General features: G+C 39.7%; 1 protein-coding gene across 4 annotated transcripts in view; it reads left to right on the forward strand.

Moving 5' to 3' along the window:
* Positions 1-21,378, forward strand: part of LOC143019553 (TBC1 domain family member 1-like) — a 155,680-nt gene that overhangs the window by 10,710 nt on the left and 123,592 nt on the right. For all 4 annotated transcript variants that reach the window (XR_012965824.1, XM_076175288.1, XM_076175287.1 and 1 more), the window contains exons 2-7: positions 1,162-1,401; positions 2,596-2,764; positions 3,504-3,613; positions 5,858-6,737; positions 9,935-10,022; positions 15,354-15,456. Coding sequence is in view for 3 of the 4 variants with exons in the window: in XM_076175288.1 (XP_076031403.1) it covers positions 1,255-1,401; positions 2,596-2,764; positions 3,504-3,613; positions 5,858-6,737; positions 9,935-10,022; positions 15,354-15,456 (1,497 nt within the window). In the remaining variant the exon portion in view is untranslated. The remainder of the gene's footprint in view (positions 1-1,161; positions 1,402-2,595; positions 2,765-3,503; positions 3,614-5,857; positions 6,738-9,934; positions 10,023-15,353; positions 15,457-21,378) is intronic.

A 21,378-nucleotide genomic window follows, 5' to 3' on the forward strand; every position in this document is an offset into this window, starting at 1 on the left:
CTGACTTTATTGGTTTAATTAAACCATACAATATGGGAGTCAAGGGGATATGGTAACAATTTTCTTAATCAAGTCATTATGTCCTTCTAAAAGTTCTTGAGTTTCTTGTTAAAGTTGCTGTTAATAGTCCCCAGTGGGTTATTCTTGAATCTTCTCCATGTAGTCAACTTTTTTTTTATTAGGACTAAGCAGTTGCTTTTATCCACATTCATGATATGCAGGTCTTTATCCTTCTTTAATACATTGAATGATATAAAGAAACATTTAGGGTAACTTGGATGACTTAGCATAGATAAGCATTGTACACAAAATACATTGTATTTACAAATGTTGACTTTATCTGCCTCCTCATGTTCACTCCATCCACCTTTACCTTACACACTTCTTTTACTAATCTTTCTTCTCTCATTCTTTCCATGTGTCCAAACCATCTCAATAATCTTTCATCATCCCTATCTCCTGACTCCCTTTCCACCCCCACTCTCCTCCCCATCTCATCTCTCACTCTATCCAGCCTAGTAAACCCTACCATACTTCTCAGGCATTTTATCTCAAACCCATTTAAACTCTTTCTCTCTCATGTTAAATGCAAGATGATTCTTTCAAATTCTTCAAAAGGGATTTTTCATAGTTTCAACAACTGGTTGTTAAGAAGGGATTTTGGCATAACTTGTTTTTCCATGCAGTTCCTGAAGAATCAAAGACCAAGTTTCAGTTTATGGGACATGATGAGTGAAGAGCACAGTGAAGTTCCAATAGGTTTAAGTCCAGGAACATAGACAGAAAATTCTCAGATGGCATTTGGTAATTCCATTATGGATAGGAGCATTATAGAATCCAGTTACATCATAAGAACTTTTGAATATAATATGAACAAACTAGACAATTTTATATTAAATTAAAAAAATGAGGCTTGTAAAAATGTATCTTGACATTCTGTGTAGAGCTGTTTCACAAAGGACGTAACCAAATTCCATTTATGTTCTTCATATATATATTTATGTCACATGCTTTATGCATTAGTTGTACCTTTGAAGGTGCCTTAAATAGATGAAAACATTCAGTTACCATTTATTTCATTTCCCAGTGGTTTTTGCAAATATGTATATATAATAAATCAAATGAAACCCCTATCTAAATGTATATGTATATATTTTCCAGATTCACCATGGGCATATTCTTGCAAATAGCCTGCAACAATCATTTTCACTGTGCATAGTTCCTCGTAGTTGTGGTCTTTGATAACTCACCAATATGGATGTAGGAGCATCATCCTGGCTTGAGGGTGGAGACCTATTCCACCTCTACTACCGTGGCAGTTCAGAAGTTGATAAGCATTACACAAAACCAATGCTTCCATGGATCATATCAGAAGTCAAGAACAGGAAGCAGAAAGATCCAGTAAGATGTATTTTGTTGTTGTGTTAAGTTTCAGTTAAAGCAGTGTAGTGAGTGTAAATATATCAAATTAGTGCTGAAATAAATAAAGTATCATTAATGTATTTATGCATAGTTAAAGCACCTGTTAGGGGGATGAGTGTTTATAATGAATTCAGGTCACATTTAACATAATCACCACACTTGGATTTACTATTCTTATGTGGAAACTTGTAGCCAAGTTACACACAATCAGTGCAATAGTTGCATGGTCTGCCAGCACACAAGGCATACTAGTATTGTGGTGATGATATGCATCCATCCTTAGGTACAATAACACACATGGCGGCAGAGGCAACTCGACTTGACACTCCTAGATTTGCCTTTAACCTCTTCAATACAAGTTGAATACTCGTGTGCACATTAGGCTGCCTGATGTACAATGATTTGATGATGCATCATAATATGCATGTTGTAAAATATAAATTGCAACACATTCTCTTTCACCCTAGATGTTGATAACCACAGGAATGTGATCAAGTCTGTTTACAGCATATATAGAGGTCACTCAGCTACAACTACAAAATAAATATAATCAGGCCACCAATGCCGGCATCCTTGTATACCTGCTCACATCTCATAACACCAGCATTGGCATTGTATCCCAAGGGTTGGCAAAGCCAGATGGAAATACTTGCCAGTAGAGTGGACAAGTGAGAAGCAACAATATTTCAAGGTCATAGTAGAGGCAAAACATTGCTGGTTCCAGCTTTAGGAGAGAGACGAGGAGGGAAAATAGTGATTTTAGTTATTACGTGATGCATCTAGATTTGCATTTAACAGGCAAAGCCAGATGAAAATATTTGGCAATTGAATGGATAGGGGGAAGCAAAGCTATTTAAGGTCACAGCAGAGTCAAAACATTGCTGTTTCCAGCTTTTGGAGAACACTTGCTGACATAAACACTAAACAAACACCAGGACCTGTTCCTCAACAACACAACATACATATTGCCATCATTCAAGAAACAACTCTGACACTCACAAAAAATACCCCCATTTCATAATTTCACCACCATCAGACAAGACCAGATTGATGCAATGGCAGTGAACTCATCACTCTAATCCATTAATCCATCTACTTTGTGGATATTTGTGTTTCATAAAAGCAGTTGATCTGGCATCCATGGTATTAATAATGACAATATATTGCCAACAGGTAAGGGTTGAGGTGACAAAAGGACTTGTAATTGTAAAGGATACCTCAGGTGTTGTAGTGGTCTCCCATGCTGTGCGACAGATTCATAAATGTGTCATGGAACAGGCAGACCACAGCTGTTTCCTCTACACCTTGCGAACATCAGAAAAGGAAAATTCAAATTTACCAGGTAAATTTTTCTTATACCAGCAGACATTTGATTTTTATATATATTCTACTCTATTGTTGGATGGAGTGAAGGTGGGGGGGCTTGGGTACAAGGAGAATGTCTTTTGAGCAGGGAAAAGAGAGAGCAAGAGGTGGGTTATAAGTGAAGAATGGTTGTGAATGGATGATGATAAATTGGTGCTGTCTGAAAGGGTTTCTTCCAGTCTGCTCTGTAGATTAATTACTGAGTGGATCAGTGGTGGGGAGGTTTTCCCCCCCCCATGTAGTGAAGCAGTGGGGGTAAACCAGCTTCAGCTGTTGGACCCTTATGTAGAAGTGCTGTGTCTAGCTACATTGCTTCTGAATCAAGGAGCTAAGATAAACGGAATAACAATGGGTGTTGGACAGGTGAAGGGTGAGTTTGTGCCTTGGCTGAGTCACCCCTTATTAGGGGAAGGATATATTTAAATGTATCTTTTTTTGTTCATGTATTTATCTATATACTATAGGCTTCTTCCCCCTTATAAAGGAAGTAGCCAGCCAAGGCATGCAGCCATGCACCCACCCCTACCCTTTCTGCTCCCATCCATCATCCATTTCCTTTTCATCTTAGCTCAAGGCATATATCTGTTTGACAAATGGAAAATCACAAACTGTAATCTATGATTTGATTTTATTTGTTAACATTATCACAGCAATAAGATATGATCACATAAAAACTTCAAATTTACTAAAACCATTCTATGTGTCTGACATTACAGGTGTTCAAGGCTATGTGGTTGCCTTTGATCCAAGTCAGCCTCAGCCTGCCAACTTTCTTGCCGACCAAAATTACCAGTGCCACCTCTTTCAAGCTGACTCGGAGCAAGAGGTAAAAAGGAGGACATTCAAAGTTTTTCAAAAGTGTAATTCATTGTCTTTAGTGTTTAATATGCTATAGCACTGGTGGATGTGGTGTGTCTTGCAACACTGCTTCTGACCCAGGGCAGTGGGTGAGATGCAGGGATGACCCATCATCCAGGAGGAGCCAAGATAAGAGGGGGGTGGATAGGAGTGGAGTATACCAGGATGGAATGGGTGGGAGTGGATTTTATGCCTTTGTTTTTCAGCTACCTCCCTTGTAAGGGAAAAAAGCCTTTGGTATATTTATGTATGTACCAAATTGTTTTATATATAATTTATTTATTTATTTATTTTCTCCAACCTCCCTTGTAAGGGGAAAAAAGCCTTTGTATTTATGTAATTGTATTATATGGGAAGGGAGCTATCCTCGTAGTGACCTGTCTTTTTATCTTTCAGCATCAGGTTTGTTCTTAAATTCTTGTATAGTTTTTGCACACACTATTGCCTCATCCAATTTATTCCAGATATCCACCACTCTGTGTGGGAAGCTATTCATTTTCAGATCTCTTCTATAACTATCCCTTTTGAGTTTCTTTTCATGTCCTATTGTTTTTCTCTTGATCCACTTTAATAAATCATCTCTGTTGAGGACTTCCATCCCTTTCATAATTTTGTAAATGGTCAGTAGATCTCCTCTTTCTCTTCTTTGTTCCAGAGTTGGTAGTTCCAGTTTGGACAATCTTTGTTCATTTTCTCAATTTGGAGAGTGTTAGTGCCATCGTTGTTGTTGCTCTTTGTATTCTTTCTAATTTATTTATAGTCTCATCAGTGTAGCTGATATTTTCTTTACCATTTCCTCATCCAAGTAATCAAAGGCCACTTTCATTGATTGTAGTAAATTGAAGGTTTCTCTATTTTGTTGATATGCTTGTCTGGTGACATGTCTTCTCTGTTAATTATTCCTAAGTCCTTTTCTGAGCTAACTTTTTTAACTTCCGTTGTACCAATTTTATATTGTCCCAATATTCTATTTTTACTTTTTCCAAATTCAATTATACTGTATTTCTTGATGTTGAAGTTCACTTCCCACTTTTGACTCCATTCCCAGACTTTATCCAAGTCTTTCTGTAGTGATTCACAGTCTTCCTCTGTACTTACTTTCTTTAGTAGTTTTGCATCATCTGCATAGAAGTTCATATAACATCCCACCTTCATCCATGTCATTTATACATATGTCAAACATTATGGGAGCCAATACAGAACCTTGTGGGACTCCACTTATCATTGCTTCCCAGGTTGAGTATTTGTCTCTAAGTACTACTCTCGTTTTTCTCCCGTTTAAGAAATCTTCCATCCATTCCAATATATTTCCTTGAATACCACCTATTGATTCAATTTTTCTTAATAGCTTTTTGTGTGATACTTTATCAAATGCTTTTTGTAGATCTAGGAAAGCACAATTCGCCCATCTGTCCCTTTCTTGCATTATTTCTATTAGTCTCAAGTAGAAGCAAATCAAGTTAGTGGCACATGATCTTGTGTCTAAAGCCAAATTGTTTTGGATTCAGTATATTATTTTCATCCAGATATTTAATCCATCTACTTTTGATAACTTTCCCACATATTTTTGCTATTGTGCTTGTAAGGGAGACCAGTCTATAGTTGGATTTTTCTTGCCCCCCCCCCCTCTATATATATATTGGTACAATATTGGCATTTTTCCAATCCTGTGGTGCCTTTCCTTCTTTGAGTGAGTAATCAGTTATCTTATATATTTTGTCTGTTAGTTCATCTATACATTCTTTTGATATCCAATTTGCAATTCCCTCCAGATCGTGTGATTTTCTGACGTTAAGGTTTTTTATTTGGTCTCTAATTTCCTTCTGTGTCACAATTTTTTCATTGGGGGGGGGGATCTTTCTCCCTGTATTTCCTCCCAATTTTGTGTACTTTCATTTGTGAATACAGATTTAAAATGTTTATTCATAATTTCAGCCATTTGTACATCTTCTGTATATTCATTATTTCCTTGGTCCAGTTTTACTATTTCTTGTCTGTCTTTTAGCTTACCATTCACATACCTGTGGAATAGTTTAGGTTGGTCCTTGCATTTTTTATTATGTCTTTTTCATAGTTTCTTTTTTCTTCCCAATGTATTTTTACATATTCTTTTCTTAGTTTGGTATATGTTTGTATGAATGTATTTCTACCTTTGTATTTATCTATTTCCTTAGTATGAATTTGGTGTTTCATTTGCATACTTTACTTACAGGTGCGGGATTTCTTTACCTGCCTTCGCAAGCAACCAAGGGAAGTTCAGACTGATGGTGGAAACATGGGTCCCTGTATGGCATCTCTCCCAGATTTAACTGTCCACAATGAATCTCAGTTTTTTGAGGTACTCTTTGTGGGACGTGTTAAAGTGTCACATTGCAAGGTCCCAGCAGCATTTATTGATGAGGCTATTGAGGCATTCAAGACAAAGGAAAGGCTTAAGACAAGGATGAATATAGGTGAGAGCAGGCAACGCTACCCAAGTGGAGGATCTGTCATTTATGGACAAGATGGAAGTAGTATGTCTGTACCAAGCATCACATTTGCAAACCTTCATGCAGAGGAGGATGGTGGTTGTTCAAACAGAAGCAGGTCAAATTCAAAAGAACATGTGGAAGTGCCAAAAGACTATGCTGAATCCAAACTACAGCAGCAACATTCAAAAGTTAGATTTATTCTTGGTTCAAGTATGGATGATGATAGTGGAGAGGACATTCAGAAGAAACTGCACAAGGAAACTGCATCTTCCAGTACATCAACTACAACTTTAACCTCTGTCACAGAAACCACAGCTTTAGCTTCTGCCAAATCAACTTCAACCTCAGGCTCTACAGTTGCATCCACTGCCTCAACCTCTACAGCTGCAGCCACTGCCTCAAGAACTGTATTCTCTTCCATAGCAGATACAACTTCATCCTCTACCATAACAACTGCACCTTCAGCTTCTGTTCATACCAGTAGTTTAAGTAGCAGTATTGCTACTTCAGGCAGTAGTGATTTTAGTGGCACTGTGTCTGTTGATCTCTGTAACTTGAAGTCAAATACAAACAGTATTGTTTCAGGGAGCTCCAAAGAAAAAATGGAAGAGTCCAGTGATGGTATGTACTTTTATCTATTTGTTTATACAATTACTTATATGTACTTCATTTTTTAATGTATGTAGTGATAGATAATTTGTCATGATAGTACGTTCTTTTGAAAAGTTTGTATACAAATATGTATAAGGGACCAGTGACAGATACCTGCAGGTGATGGTCCTGTGAGACAAACATAAAAAGGTCTCCCTGCTGCCGGTTTACAAAATCTGTCATCACTCATCACTATATGTATGAAGGTAGCCTTAAGGGATTGATACTCTTGTCTACAGACTGGGCCCAGGATATGTTTATCAATTTCAATCATAATCCTTCTCATTTCCATACAAGAGCTTACAAACTGGGTACTGGGAGACCTTGGTGCTGGGGTGGGAAATGATCCAATTGATGGAGTGGTTGGGAAATGTGGAGTTCCGGGAGGGAATCGTAGTGGAGAGTTGGTGGTGGAGATGTGTCTAGAAGGAGAGTTGATGATGGCGGGTGCAGTGTTTTGGGGGAGGGTCAAGCATGCGTACACATGGGAGAGGGTGGTGGATGGAAAGGTGGTAGATGGAGCATTGATGGATTGTGTGATGGTGGATGGGAGTATGATGGGAGGAGTTGAGGATGTGTATGTGCTGGGGGGGGGAGGGGGGAGTATCAGATTGTTTTTTGGTGGAGGATGGGTTGAAGGTGGAGGGGGGGAGGGGGCAGGGGGTGGGGGGATGCTTGGGGTGAACTCTTTAAATGAAAAGGAAAAGGGGAAGGAGTGCAGGGGGAGGCTGAGAGGGGAGTGGGGGATGGAGTGGAGCTGGGAGTGGGGGAGTAGTGGGGATGGTTCAGGGAGGGAGTCATGGGGTGTGTGGAACGGGAGGGACAGGAGGAGGTGGATGGAATGGTGGTGAGTGGTGGGATGGGGAAGTGGGGAGGGTTGTAGAGGAGAGGAGGCGAGCTTTCTCAGATTGGTTACAAAATTGGAAGAGGGAGTCATATGAGAGGTACAAAGAAAAGAAAAGAGAAGTAAAGCAAAAGGTAAAGGAGGCAAAGAGGAGAACAGATGTGAAATGGGGTAAGAGTATGACAGAAAATTTTGAAAGTAATAAAAAGATATTTTGGTAAGAAATTAAGAGAGGAAGAGGAGGCGAATCAAGTAGAGAAGAAAAGGTAAAAGGTGCAGATGGAGAGATGATAATGGAAGAGAAGGCAGTAAGGGGAAGATGGGCGGAGTGTTTTGGGGAGTTGCTGGGTGTGGTGGAGGATGGGGAGGGAGGGATAGCTGCAGTGGGAAGTGCTAGGAGGGTGGCCGTGGTGGGTGGGGAGGGTGGAGGAGAAGTAGGGAGGGATGAGGTGAGGGCAATTGTTGGGATGATGAGAGCGGGTGGGGTGCCTGGTCTGGATGGATGCTGTGCGGAATGTCGGGGGTGGGGAAGGTGCAGTGATGGTGGACTGGCTGGTGAGGTTTGGTGTTTGCTGGGGAGGGGGTGGAGTGTCGGAGGACTGGAGGGGTGCCTGCATGGTTCCGCTTTGCAGGGGAGGGGGGGGATGGGTGTGAGTGTGGTGGTTTCCGAGGGATTAGCTTGTTGAGTGTGGTTGGAAGGGCTTGTGGGAGGATCTTGATTGAGAAGATTAGGAGGGGAACAGAGGGAGTGGTTGGTTAGGAACAGTGTGGATTTGGGATGGGTAGAGGTTGTGCAGATCAGGTTTTTGTGGTGGGATGGATATGTGAGAAAGCTGTGGGAGGGGGGGGATGTTTTTTGGGCTTTTGTGGATCTAGAAGGGGCCTACGACGGGGTAGACAGAGGGTCACTGTGGGAGGTTTTGCGGATATATGGGATGGGAGGGGGGCTTCTGGGAGCTGTCAAGAGTTTTTATGAGAGTGGTGGAGCTTGTGTCAGGATTGGAAGTGGAGAGAGTGAGTGGTTAATGATCTGAATACTGTACTCATATTACCTCTTTCTTTTCTGTTTTTCAAAGTTGGTAGACCCAGTGCTTTTAGTGTAATCAGTTTGGTCATACTGATTGTGTTAGCACTGTGTTAGGCTGGTGGTCTATGTCCCACGTTAGGCTGTCAAATGTTAGGCTGGTAGTCTATCCCATGTTGGGCAGCCAGTTAGGCTGGTGGAGATAAAGTTGGTTTTATTTAACAATGAAATGGGTGCCAGTGGGGGGAGGAGAAAAGAGACGCTGAGGGAGGTGACGACTACGTTTCAAGTCATGTCTCCGCTGATCTGCTTGTGAGGGAGCAAAAAAGGCGGGGTGAAAAAGCGAGAAGCAGCAAGCTAGGCTCACATATGCTTCTCCGAAGCTATCTGCATCTTTGGGCATTGGGCCATCCTTTATATACATGGGCAGGTCATGACCCATGCTCCTAATTGCCATGAGGTCATGTGTGCTGTGTGGGAAGTAGGAGGCAAAATGTTCTGATGTCAGTGACTCATGAAGACAGAGGGTGTGCGTTCCACAATGATCCAGTTGTTGACGTCTCACGTGGCCGGTCAAGGTAGTCATCGCTGAGGCTGGTGAGCTTCATGAGTTTCCTGAAGGAGGCTTTGTGTCATAGTCATGCGGTAGACCCTAGCACTGGTTAGTCATGAGTAATTTCCTCAAGAAGGCTTTGCCCCACCTGTGGGCCTCAAAGAAGCTCTGGGTTGCGTCACAGCTGGGCAGATGCAAGTGGTTCCATGGGGCCACTTGGGGGTCAGAAGGTCATGAGACACTGAGAAGAGGTGAGGCAAAGGAGTGAGGACAGGTGAGTGAGGAGGTGAGGGCTGGATGTGATGACTATTAACACACTGCCATCACAGAGAGGGGTCAGGAAGCAATGAGAGTATGACTTGAATTACTGTTTAGCCTTTACCAGGAATCTAATTAGGGCATTAATCACCTCTGTCTAGAGGTGGAGCTCCATGAAGCTGACACTCAATCTTTAGACTGGGCCCAAGATTCTCTCTGTCAACTTCAATTATTTCATCCACCTTTTCTTTAGGAAACAGAGATCTGCTGACTGCTCCTCTTCTATACTATAAGTTGGTAACAGAAATGGTCCCATACCAACACAATGTACCCATTAGTCTAGCGTGTCATTCCAGAGAGGTCTTTGGGAAGGTCCAAGGACTGTTACCAGCTACTGTTGAGATGAACAGTTATTATTTTACTACAGCTTGCTTTGTATCAACTCAAGGCTGGGTTTCTAATTTGATACTTCTTTTTTTCACCTGTAGATACCACTGAAACCCAGGACAGTCAGAGTCAGCCCCGCCGTCAGCGCATGAGGACAATCAGTGGTGACTCTAGTCATTTCTTCAGAAAGTAAGCTGGTCTTTGACAAATGATGTCTTGAATTTCAGTGGAGGAAGTGTGTATGATTGCTGTTTTAATATGAATGTGCATGTATTCACCAAATTGCATTTAATTAATCATAGTATATAGGAAAGGAGCTATGCTTGTGGACCCTGTCTCTCTCCAGCGATGAAATTTACCAGTAGGAATGTTTGTGATTGTGGATTGGAACGTGTCATCATAGGCCATTCTAAAAGTTGATGTGCCTGTGTGAAAAGCTGTTTCATGATATTCTTCAGCCTTGTAGGCTTTCAATTTTTCCTATGACCTTGTGATGCCTTTTCATCAGGGAAAAAAAATACTTTTTTTTCCAGAGCCATTTTTAATTTTTTTCTAAATTTCACAAAGGCCATTTTTTTTATTACCAGAGCCATTTCTGATACTTCCAGAGCCATGGTTTTGCAGGTTCGATTTCCTTCAAACTATTGGAAGGCTAACTCATTACTCATGTGCATGAATTTTTTTCTTTTTTTAACAAATCAACCTTTAATTTTGGGGGGAGGGGGAAGGGTGAAACTGATTGGCAGACACAGCGCCTCTGTTTCCACTGGCAGTGGTTGGGGGTGGAAATGCACGACAAGCCTTGCAATACACCGTTAGAGTACCATCACTGCCCCGATCCACTTCAAGCCAATCTAGGTTCCACGAGCGTATAGTAGATTCATGCTTTACTGGTTTTCGTTTTCCTTGGCCCTTGCCCGTAGAGTTTGAATTAGGCTTTGCTGGTCCAGAAGTGGTTCCTGCCATCAAAACACTCTCCCTCGATTCTGAAAAGACTGAATCTGAGGGCAAACCATCTTCACTCATCTTCACTCGCTTCACTAGAAATCGCTCCATGATGTACGATCATCGAAAGTTTGGCATGGACGTGACGTACAAACGTAGACCTAGCTACCGTAAACCTAAGCTAGCTAACGAATCATTTTTTATTTTTGTATTTTTTATTCTCCCTCCAAAGATCCATATTTATGAACTAAATATATAATTATCAAATGTTCATATTTATACTTAAATTTATTTACTTTCAACTACTAACCAAACATTTTATTCTATTTTGTTTTCTCATAAATACGCGAACGAGGTTATAAATGGGATTTCCCAGTTTCCCTCCAAGGCCTCGAGCGAGTTTGCATGTGTACAGTGTACGTATGCATGCGGTGATGTGGTATTGGGTATGGTGCATTGTACATGTAGTCAGCGCGTTGATTGGGCAGCTAGCTGCATGCAACCAACGAACTTCCCTGCAGACAGGTACTATGCAATTCGCAACTAGCGACATTATGTAGCACGATAGTCGTGTAGAGTCTAGTCAACATGTACTATAGTATATGCACGCATGCAGCTGATACAAAGCTAGGCTAGGTAAGCCATTGAACTCTAGCAGCCATACCGTGTAAACATACATACGTACATCAACAAATTAAAGTTGATTGATGCGTTGTGTTTATGATATCAATTGATAATGCAATGATTGACTCACGGGTAAGTTGTGTTTGCTCTGATCCTTTCATCAATGGTGATGGGTTTCAGGGATTGCCAAATGATGGATAATGCATGAAAAATGTTGAATCTTGCGGCGGGAACAATTTTTTTTGTGGGGGATCGCTCCCGCTATTGGATTTGCGAGAGCAACATTGGAACTTTCCCGAGCGAAATCGCTCGTCGCTCCCGTGTATTTTTTTTCCGCTGCTTTTCATCCCTAACCAAACCAAGAAAATTTCTGTCAATTTTATATTCTGGGACCCTGCAAGACAGCCATCAGAGAAATTTATATCCCTGCCACCCATGTTCAGAACATGTGAACACCCTCCGCCTCACCTTTATCAGGAGGTACAGTCCTGAGGGGTTGACACTCTTCAGATTGAGCTTAAGATCACTATCTACTTTGATTGTATTTCCTCCACTTTTTCATATATGAGACCTGACAACTAGTGACAGCTCCAATTGTACTACTGTAAGTCAGTGACATTGAAAGATCTTTGCCTTGTGGTGATAGGACCTGTTGTCAATCCTGAGCATTAGGAATGAAAACCATAACAAGGAGATACTTAGTGCATTAACAGAAGTGCATGAAGAGTGAAACAAAAAGGAAATAAAAAGAAATAGCAGAATTTGGAATTAGAAAAGGTAGGTGAAGGAGCTTAGAGCTAACTTGGTGGCTAGTACTTGTAGAATTCAGTACTGCTCATGATCAAGAAAATGACCATGTAAATATTCTTAATAAGATCAATTGGATCAATGGCCAAGGACAAGATAAAAAGAAAAAAAAGGTGGTAACCTGTTTAGATTTTTTCTTTTTTCATCTTCAAAGTACTAATCAAAATAATGTTCTCCTATTTTCGATGATTTCTTTATTTTTTTTTTTATGACAGTTTGCCATAGAACCTAAGCAAAAATGAGACATCCTATGTAAGGATGTTTTTAGGTTGCCTACCTCTTAGGTTCATGCTGTTGTCATGGATGTGCTTTAGGCAGCAGGTCACTGAACAGGAAGAAGAAGAAGAATTTTTGGGCCTCAGTTACAGAGAAACACCCAAAGGGAAGTGGGCAGGAAAACTATGTTCTCCTTGATAAATTGAAGAAGCAACACATGAATGAATTTCCCAAACTTTATGCAAAAAATAAAGGAGCCTCACTAATAGATAGAATTAATAAATACTACAAGAAAGTATTGGAGTTTGACAATTTTTTAAGAAATGAAAAAAATTATGTGAACTGTGATGCAGAAAAGTGAACTTCAAACTGAAACCTTTGAAAAGTCTAGGGTAAACTTACTACGGTCAATATAACAGAAGAAAAAATTAAAAGGTGTATAGAGAAACTCAAAGTTGATAAAACGCCAGGGCCTGACACTTGGCATCCAAGAATCTTAAAGGAAATGAAAAATGAGATTGTTCCATTAGAAATTATTTTCAAGTAATCCATCACATCCGGAGATGTCCCAAGAGAATGGAAGCTAGCTAACATTACTCCCATATTAAAAAAAAGGTGACAAAAAGAAACCAAATAACTATAGGCCTATAAGTTTGACTTCAATCGTAGGAAAAATAATGGAAACTATCATCAGAGATCTATTGAACATCATTTAGAAAGTAACCGTTTGATAAATGGTAGCCAGCATGGTTTCAGACGGAAACATTCTTGCGTGACTAACTTACTCGAATTCTACAACACAGTTATCTCGAATTATGACGAAAGAAACAATATAGATTTAATATATCTAGACTTTGCAAAAGCTTTTGATGCCGTCCCCCACGGAAGACTACTTACTAAATTAGCTTCACTCGGAATAAGTGATAGCCTATTAAGTTGGTCTAGTAATTGGTTGAATGATCTAAAACAGAGAGTTGTTTTAAATGGAAAAATTTCTAAATGGAAAAATGTTGCAAGTGGAGTTCCTCAGGGTTTCATTCTTGGGCCACTTCTATTCATAGTATATGTAAATGATATAGACCATGGACTTAAATCTACTGTTTCCAAATTTGCTGATGATACAAAACTGTGTGGAATGGCAAATGATCACATAAACCAATTAGATATTCAAGAAGATTTAGATAAATTACAGCAATGGTCTGAAAAGTGGCTAATGAAATTTAACACAAGTAAATGTAAGGTAATGCACATAGGTAAAAATAACAGTAAGTACGATTACAAGTTATTTGGAAATTCGTTAACAAAAGTGAATAGTGAAAAAGATCTCGGCGTAATTATCAGTAACAATCTCAAATCATCCAAGCAGTGTATTTCAGCCTCTGAGAAAGCAAATAAGATTCTAGGACTGATTGCGTGATCTTTTGACTGCAAAAGTACATCATTCATTAACAAGCTATATGAATCGTTAGTTCGTCCACATTTGGAATATGCTGTTTCCGTATGGTCACCGAATCTCATTAAAGACATTGGCAGACTGGAAAAAGTACAACGGCGAGCCACAAAACTGATTCCAAATATAAAAAATAAATCATACGAAAATCGACTAAAACATATGAATCTGTTTTCCCTAAAAAAGCATAGACTCAGAGGTGACTTGATACAGGTCTTTAAAATTCTAAAGGGAATTGACAACATCAAAAGTGACAAAATTTTCACATTGAATGAGAATCAGACAAGAAAAAATGGTCTCAAACTGTCCGGAAATAGATTCAATTTGGAAGTGGGTAGAAACAATTTTGCCAACTGTGTAGTTAATGAATGGAATAAACTTCCTGCACAGGTAGTGCAATGTAGTTCAGTTTGAAGCTTTAGAAATCATTTAGATAAACACCTAAGCAAGATGCTGTAATGATTACAGCATCCCCTCGGAGAGGGGGGGGGTCACCGAATTTATGAAGTGGCCTTGCTGTGGATGTGCTGTGTCTTGCAACACTGCTTCTGACCCAGGGCAGTGGACAGGATGCAGGGATGACCCGTCATCCAGGAGGTGCCAAGATAGGAGGGTGGAGGGGAGTGGAATATATGGGAAATGAAATGGGTGGGAGTGGTTTCTATGCCTTTTTCTTTTTGGCTACCCCTCGTGTAAGGGAAGCCTTTGGTATATGTATGTATATGTCAATTTATTATTATTTACTATTTACCTGTTTGTTTATTATTTAACTATACCTATGCACTTATTTATGTATTTTATTTGTTGTTTACATTATTATAGTTTTTATTTATTGATTTATTATTATTATGATTCTTTTTTTGCATCCGACCTAGATATGGACCAAAAGGTCTCCTGTCGGCATGCACCGCCTTTGTAATCTTTTGTGAAAAAAAATTTATATATGATTTTTTGTGCTAAAATTTGCCAATATATCTAAAAAAATTGGTTATATTAAAAAAAAAAAAAAAAAAAAAGTCCACCTATTTTAAGGTGATAATTATTGCTGTGAGTTTCACTGACTGGAAATCCATAGCTCCATTGATCTTTGGGGTCTTGGGCAAGGAATGTTGGACGTTTGTGATTTTGTATTTGTGAGGAACTTTCAAAGTAGTAGTTGGAGAGGAACAGTTGCTGGGGAGCTCACATGCAAAAAGGTGGAGGAAGCAAAGTTAAAGTTGTTAGAAATTGTGGGCCAAGTCCAGTGACAAAGTGTCATCCCCTCAGAACTGCACATCTAGAGGAGTTGAGGGTGTTGATGTGAGTCAGGGAGATGGTTCTCTTTGACAACTATCTTGTAGGACCATCATTTGGAGGTACCTGTCATTGATTTCAAGCAAAGAGGATATTTAATAGAAAAATAATTACATTATTTTGTTGAAAATCATGTACATTTAAAGATTTCATGTTCTGACCATCATTTTGATCTAACATCACAGGTCCCACCTTATGTCTGACACTCCCATGCGGGCTCGGGCAGGATCCATTGGTAGTGCCCCACTTAGACAGCGCAGTCTTAAAGCAGGAGAATTGGAAGGAAGGGTATGTGTTATCAAAGAGATTTTTCCATTTAATAACCATGTATGATATAGATTTCTACAGTGTTGTATGGTTTTATGTTGCTCTACTATTATGTATGACTGAAACTAACATTGTTTATTAGTTTGTTTTATTCAGGAAAGATATATATATATTTTTTATGTAATTCCTTTTTGGCTACCTCCCTAGTAAGGGGGAAAAAGCCTTGGTGTGTGTGTGTAATTCACGCTGGCTTTTTCCACTGTCTTGAATCAACCCATTGCTCCCAGGTAAATAACAGTGACCACCAGCTGAGTACACAGGTCACTTAGGGAAGAAATAGTCTTGGGATTGTTTGAGTAGGGTATTGTAGAATGAGGTTTGGACTAATGATGTACCTGCATGTGGTAGTCTTGCAAGATGGACACCACATTCAAAAGCCATCATCCCCCTTGCCTCCATTGTATTGCTTACACTTTTTCACACATGAAGGCCTATGACAGGGTGGACTAGAAAGAATTGTGGGAGGTGTTACAGATGTATGGGGTAGAAGCAAAGTTGTTAAAGGCAGTCAAAAGTTTTTGCTTGATTAGTAGACTTTGTGTTAGGGTTGGAATTTATGAGAGTGATAGGTCTGAGAAGAAAGTGGGGTTGCATCAGGGGTGTTCCCCTGTTTCAGCCTTGTAGCCAATCCAGATATGCTCACTTCTCTTTCACCACCACCTTGACCTCTTCATCCCACCATGCACTACCTCTCCTTCTGTTCCCTCCCATCCTCCATTTCCCATATTTCATGAAATTTGCAGAGTGTCCCAGTACAAAAATGTTGTGATCATGGGAGATTTTAATTATAGATACATTGACTTGGAAATTTTAGTACACCAGGAAACAAAAAAATTCTTAGATGTTGTGTGGGATAATTTTCTAAAACAAATGATTACTAATCCTACGAGGGGAGAAAATACTCTGGACTTACTTTTAACTAATAATGAACACCTAATGAGTAATGTAAAAGTGGGCGATAGTCTAGGCTCTAGTGTTCATCAAGAAATAAGATTTAATATTATTTGGGAAGAATTAAAAAGTATGAATAACATCCAAGTACCAGACTTCAGGAGAGCCAATTTTGATAAGATAAAAACCTATCTGAAATTGAATATGAAATGTCATATGGATGATTCGTCCATCACCTTTGCGGTCAAAAATTGAGACATGACCATGGGTCAGGTCATGACCAGGGGTGGAGTCACGAAGGATAATATGCATACCTTGGGTCAGGTCACTTGGGGGCGGGGGATAAACAGCGATTTGGATGAAATGTTTAGCAGTCTGATTTAATTATTAATGCACAAAATACATTTATCCCCCTGAAGTCAATACGGAAGAATAGTAATACTCCAAAATAGATGACGGACACACTGAAACATGAGATTGGAATGAAAAGAGGACTTTACGTAAAAATATAAAATGGGGAAACATACCTTAGATCAAGATATAACGAAATGGCAAAGCTGGTTAAAAAGAATACATGTACAGCAAAATGTAACTATGAAATTAAGGTTGCCAGTCAAGCAAGATCCAACCCTATGGAATTCTTTCATCTCTATAGAACAAAAAATAAAGAAAGAATAGGGCCAATTAAAAATGATGAAAATGTCATGATAGAATCAGAGGAAAAAATGAGTGAGAAGTTTAACAAATATTTTCTCTCGGTGTTTACTAATGAGAGATTAGATGCGGTACCTGACTGTGAACCGATTTTTAGTGGAGATGAAGAAAGTAGACTATCTAATATCAGCATAAGTAAAGTAGAAGTAGTCAAGCAAAGATAGAGAGACTTACAGCTACAAAATCCCTGGGTCCAGATGAGAGTGCTTAAAGAGTGTAAATTTGAAATCTGACCAGTTAACTGAAATATTTAATAAATCGGTAGACACTGGTTTTGTGCCTACTGCTTGGGGACAGGCAAACGTTGTTCCTGTTTTTAAGAAGGGAGATAGATTGTCTATATGCAACTACAGGCAAATTAGTTTGACATCGGTTATAGGTAAAATGCTTGAATCAATAATAGTAAATAGACTCAGAGAACACATCGAGAGACATAATTTAATTTGTGATACACAGCATGGTTTCTCCAAGGATAAGTCATGTGTTACTAATCTTCTATCTTTTTATACATACATACATATATATACCAAGGCTTTTTCCCCCTTACAAGGGAGTTAGCCAAAAAGGAAAAGGCATCAAATCATTCCCACCCATTCCATCCCTGAATACAATCCACACCCCTCCACCCTCCCTCTTATCTTAGCACCTCCTGGATGACGGGCCATCCCTGCACCTTGTCCACTGCCCTGGGTCAGAAGCAGTGTTGCAAGACACAGCACATCCACAGCAAGGCCGCTTCATTAAATGGGCGACCCCCCCTCTCCGTCCCCCCATGCATAAAAGGAGAAGACAGGGAGAAATCCCTTTGGGCTTGTCAAATTTTGCTCACACATACTACCTCACTCCCCATCCCCCTGCCCATTCTACCTCATGCATCACAACATCATCCATATACAACCATTCTCCATTCACCCCTGTCTTCTGTCCTCTCCCATCCTTCCTCAACAGACATTCCCCTCTTCCCCAAAGCCCCCTTCACCCCATCCATCCACCTCATCCTAGGATGTCCCTTCATTTTCACTCCCTCCACATCTGCCTTCCATACCTCTTTTACTAGTCTTTCTTCACTCATTCTTTCCATGTGTCCAAACCATCCTAATACTCTTTCATCAACCCTATCTCCCAACTCCCTTTCCACCCCTGTTCTCCTCCTCACCTCCTCATTTCTCACTCTATCTAGCCTAGTAACCCCCATCATACTTCTCAGACACCTCATCTCAAACACATTCAAACTCCTTCTCTCTTCCTCTCTTATGTTCCATGTTTCTGCTCCATACAGTGCTGTTGGCACAATCACTCCTTCATACAGTCTCCTCTTAGCATCCATTCCTAAATGTCTGTTCCTCATTACACTTTTTAATCCACCAAAGTATTTACTCGCTTCTCTCAATCTACATTCTACCTCCACCTCCACGCCACCTTTTACTGTCACATTTGCACCCAAATATCTAAAACTATCCACTTCCTCAAGTTGCTCTCCCTTAATGCTCACTTCCAGTCTGCTGCCACTTTCACCCCTTGTACATCTCATCACCTTACTTTTACCCACATTTATCTTTAGCTTTCTTCTATCACACACTCTCCCAAACTCTGTCACCAACTTCCTCAATCCCTCCTCCGATCCTGCCACAAGCGCAGTGTTGTCTGCAAACAACAGCTGGTTCACCTCCCACTTTTCTCCATTTTCTTTAACTATTTCCAATCCCTGAAAAAAGTAAACTCGGAGAAAGATCTTGGAGTGATGATCAGCAAGGACATGACAGATAAGCATATTGATAAAATATTCGGAGAAACCTACAGTTTATTGAGGTCAATTAAAGTGGCGTTTGCTTATTTGGACGAGGAAATTATTAAAAAAAAAATTCTAACTACACTAATAAGACCAAAGCTTGAGTACGCAGCAACACTATGGACACCCAGTACCAAAAAGAATATAAAAAAATTAGAAAGAATACAAAGAGCAACAACAAAACTAGCACCAACTCTTTCCAAACTGACATATGAGCAAAGACTGTCCAAACTAGAATTACCAACTTTGGAACAAGGAAGGGAAAGATGAGACTTGCTGATTATAGAATAATGAAAGGAATGGAATTCTTAGATAAGAATGACTAGTTAATATGGGATAATGGTAAAACAAGAGGACATGAAAAGAAACTAAAAAAGGATAGTTACAGAAGAGATCTAAAAAGGAACAGCTTCCCACGCAGAGTGATAGATACTTGGAACAAATTAGACAACGAAACAGTGTATGCAAACACTATTCAAGATTTTAAGAAAAAACTTGATGCTGAGAGATACAAAGATGGGTCACCACGAGCATAGCTCTCTTCCCGTATAATACAACTAGGTAATGCAACTAGGTAACAGACATTTCCCTCTTTTTTATGCCCCTTTTACCCCATCCATCCATCTCATCCTTGGTTGCCCCCTCATGTTTACTACGTCCACCTCAGCTTTCCATACCTCTTTTACCAATCTTTTTTCACTCATTCTTTCCATGTGTCCAAACTATCCCAATACTCTTTCATCAACCCTATCTCCCAACTCCCTTTCCATCCCCACCCTTCCTCATTTCTTACTTTATCCAACTTAGTAACCCCTACCATACTTCTCAGGCATTTCATCTCTAAACACATTCTCACCCCTCCTCACTTCCTCTCTTATGTTCCATGTTTCTGCCCCATACATTGCTGTTGGCACAATCACTACTTCATACAATATATCAGGACAACATAAGATTGGTGAAAAGGATGTAAAGAAAGTGGGATTTGAAAAAGACCTGGGAGTAATCATCACAAAGGACGTCCCCTGATAAACAGATAAACAAAATTGTCAGAGAAACCAACAACTTGCTGAGATCAGTAAAAGTGGCATTTACTTACTTGGACAAAGAAATGGTAAAGTAAATACTAGTTACACTGATAAGACCAAGACTGGAGTATGCAGTGACTCTATGGTCACCCAATACCAAAAAGAAAATAAAGAAAATTGAAAAAATCCAGACAGCAACTACGAAGATGGTCCCAACACTTTTAGAACTGTCATAAGAAGAGAAACTGTCAAAAATAGAATAACTGACTCTGGAACAAAGAAGAGAAAGAGGTGACTTGTTGACTATCTATAGAATCATGAGAGGTGTGGAAGTCCTTGGTATAAAAGACTTACTAAATTGAGATACAAGAAATACAAGAGGACATAGAAAGAAATTCAAAACGGACTGTTGTAGGAGAGATCTAAAAAAGAACAGCTTTCCCCACAGAGTGGTGGATGTCTGGAACAAACTGGATGAAACGATAGTGTGTGCAAAAACCATGCATGAGTTTAAGAACAATTTAGATACTGCGAGATACAGAGACAGAACACGAGCATAGCTCCCCCTTACCATAAGATACAATTAGGCAAATTAAGAAATTCAACTCAATTGTATACAGCAATCTACCACTTCTACCAAATAATACATCTACAGAAAAACACATTCATACCCAGTTCACAAAAACAGATCACCAAGCTCAATACTTTAAATCATCAGTATCAACCCCACATAGAATTCCCTCTGAAGAGAAACAAGAATCACATTACCATGTTTGTGTTCTGGAGACCACCCAACTCAAGACCGTAGCAACACAGAATAGGCCTGGCTACAGAATCAACCTGCCATAGATGCAGCCATCATACAGAGGACACTGAGCATCTTAACCTACATTTCCCCATACTATATTATCTAAAAAGTATCACAATATTTCTTCCCGAGTGACTATCACCAGTGACCTGGAAGCCATGGGTCCTCTGCAAGAGAGACCTGGGACAATGGATTGATGATTGATTGATGTCCTGTAAATTTTTGAGTGGATGAAGGGGGAGGGTTGCCATGTAATGAAGCAGTGGGAGTAAACCAGTGTTAGTTGTTGGGTCCTGCCTTGGAGATGCACTGTCTCGTTGCATTGCCTCTGACCTGGACAGTGGGTGGGGGTGAGGGATGACCTTTCATCCACAATGATCTAAGATAAAAGAGGCAACAAATAGCTCATAGATAGTTGTGGGATACTAATATTATATATATATATATTTTTTTCTTCTTTTTTTATGTGTGTTAGTGCTATGTGTATGTTGTGTTTATGTTGGAATTGAAGCAGCTGTGTGTTTGAGACTGTTGATGTTTATTGGTAATATGTTAAGTGTTTTTATGCTGGAATATTTGGATGTTTATGTTGCCTTGTGCTGGCTGCATTTTTAACTCTACTTGTTTGTGTTGGCCAGTGTAGTGTATGTAATGTG

Source organism: Oratosquilla oratoria, chromosome 37, assembly GCF_046742065.1.
Source record: "Oratosquilla oratoria isolate Oo_2021 chromosome 37, ASM4674206v1, whole genome shotgun sequence".
In the NCBI taxonomy this organism is placed as follows: Eukaryota; Metazoa; Arthropoda; class Malacostraca; order Stomatopoda; family Squillidae; genus Oratosquilla; species Oratosquilla oratoria.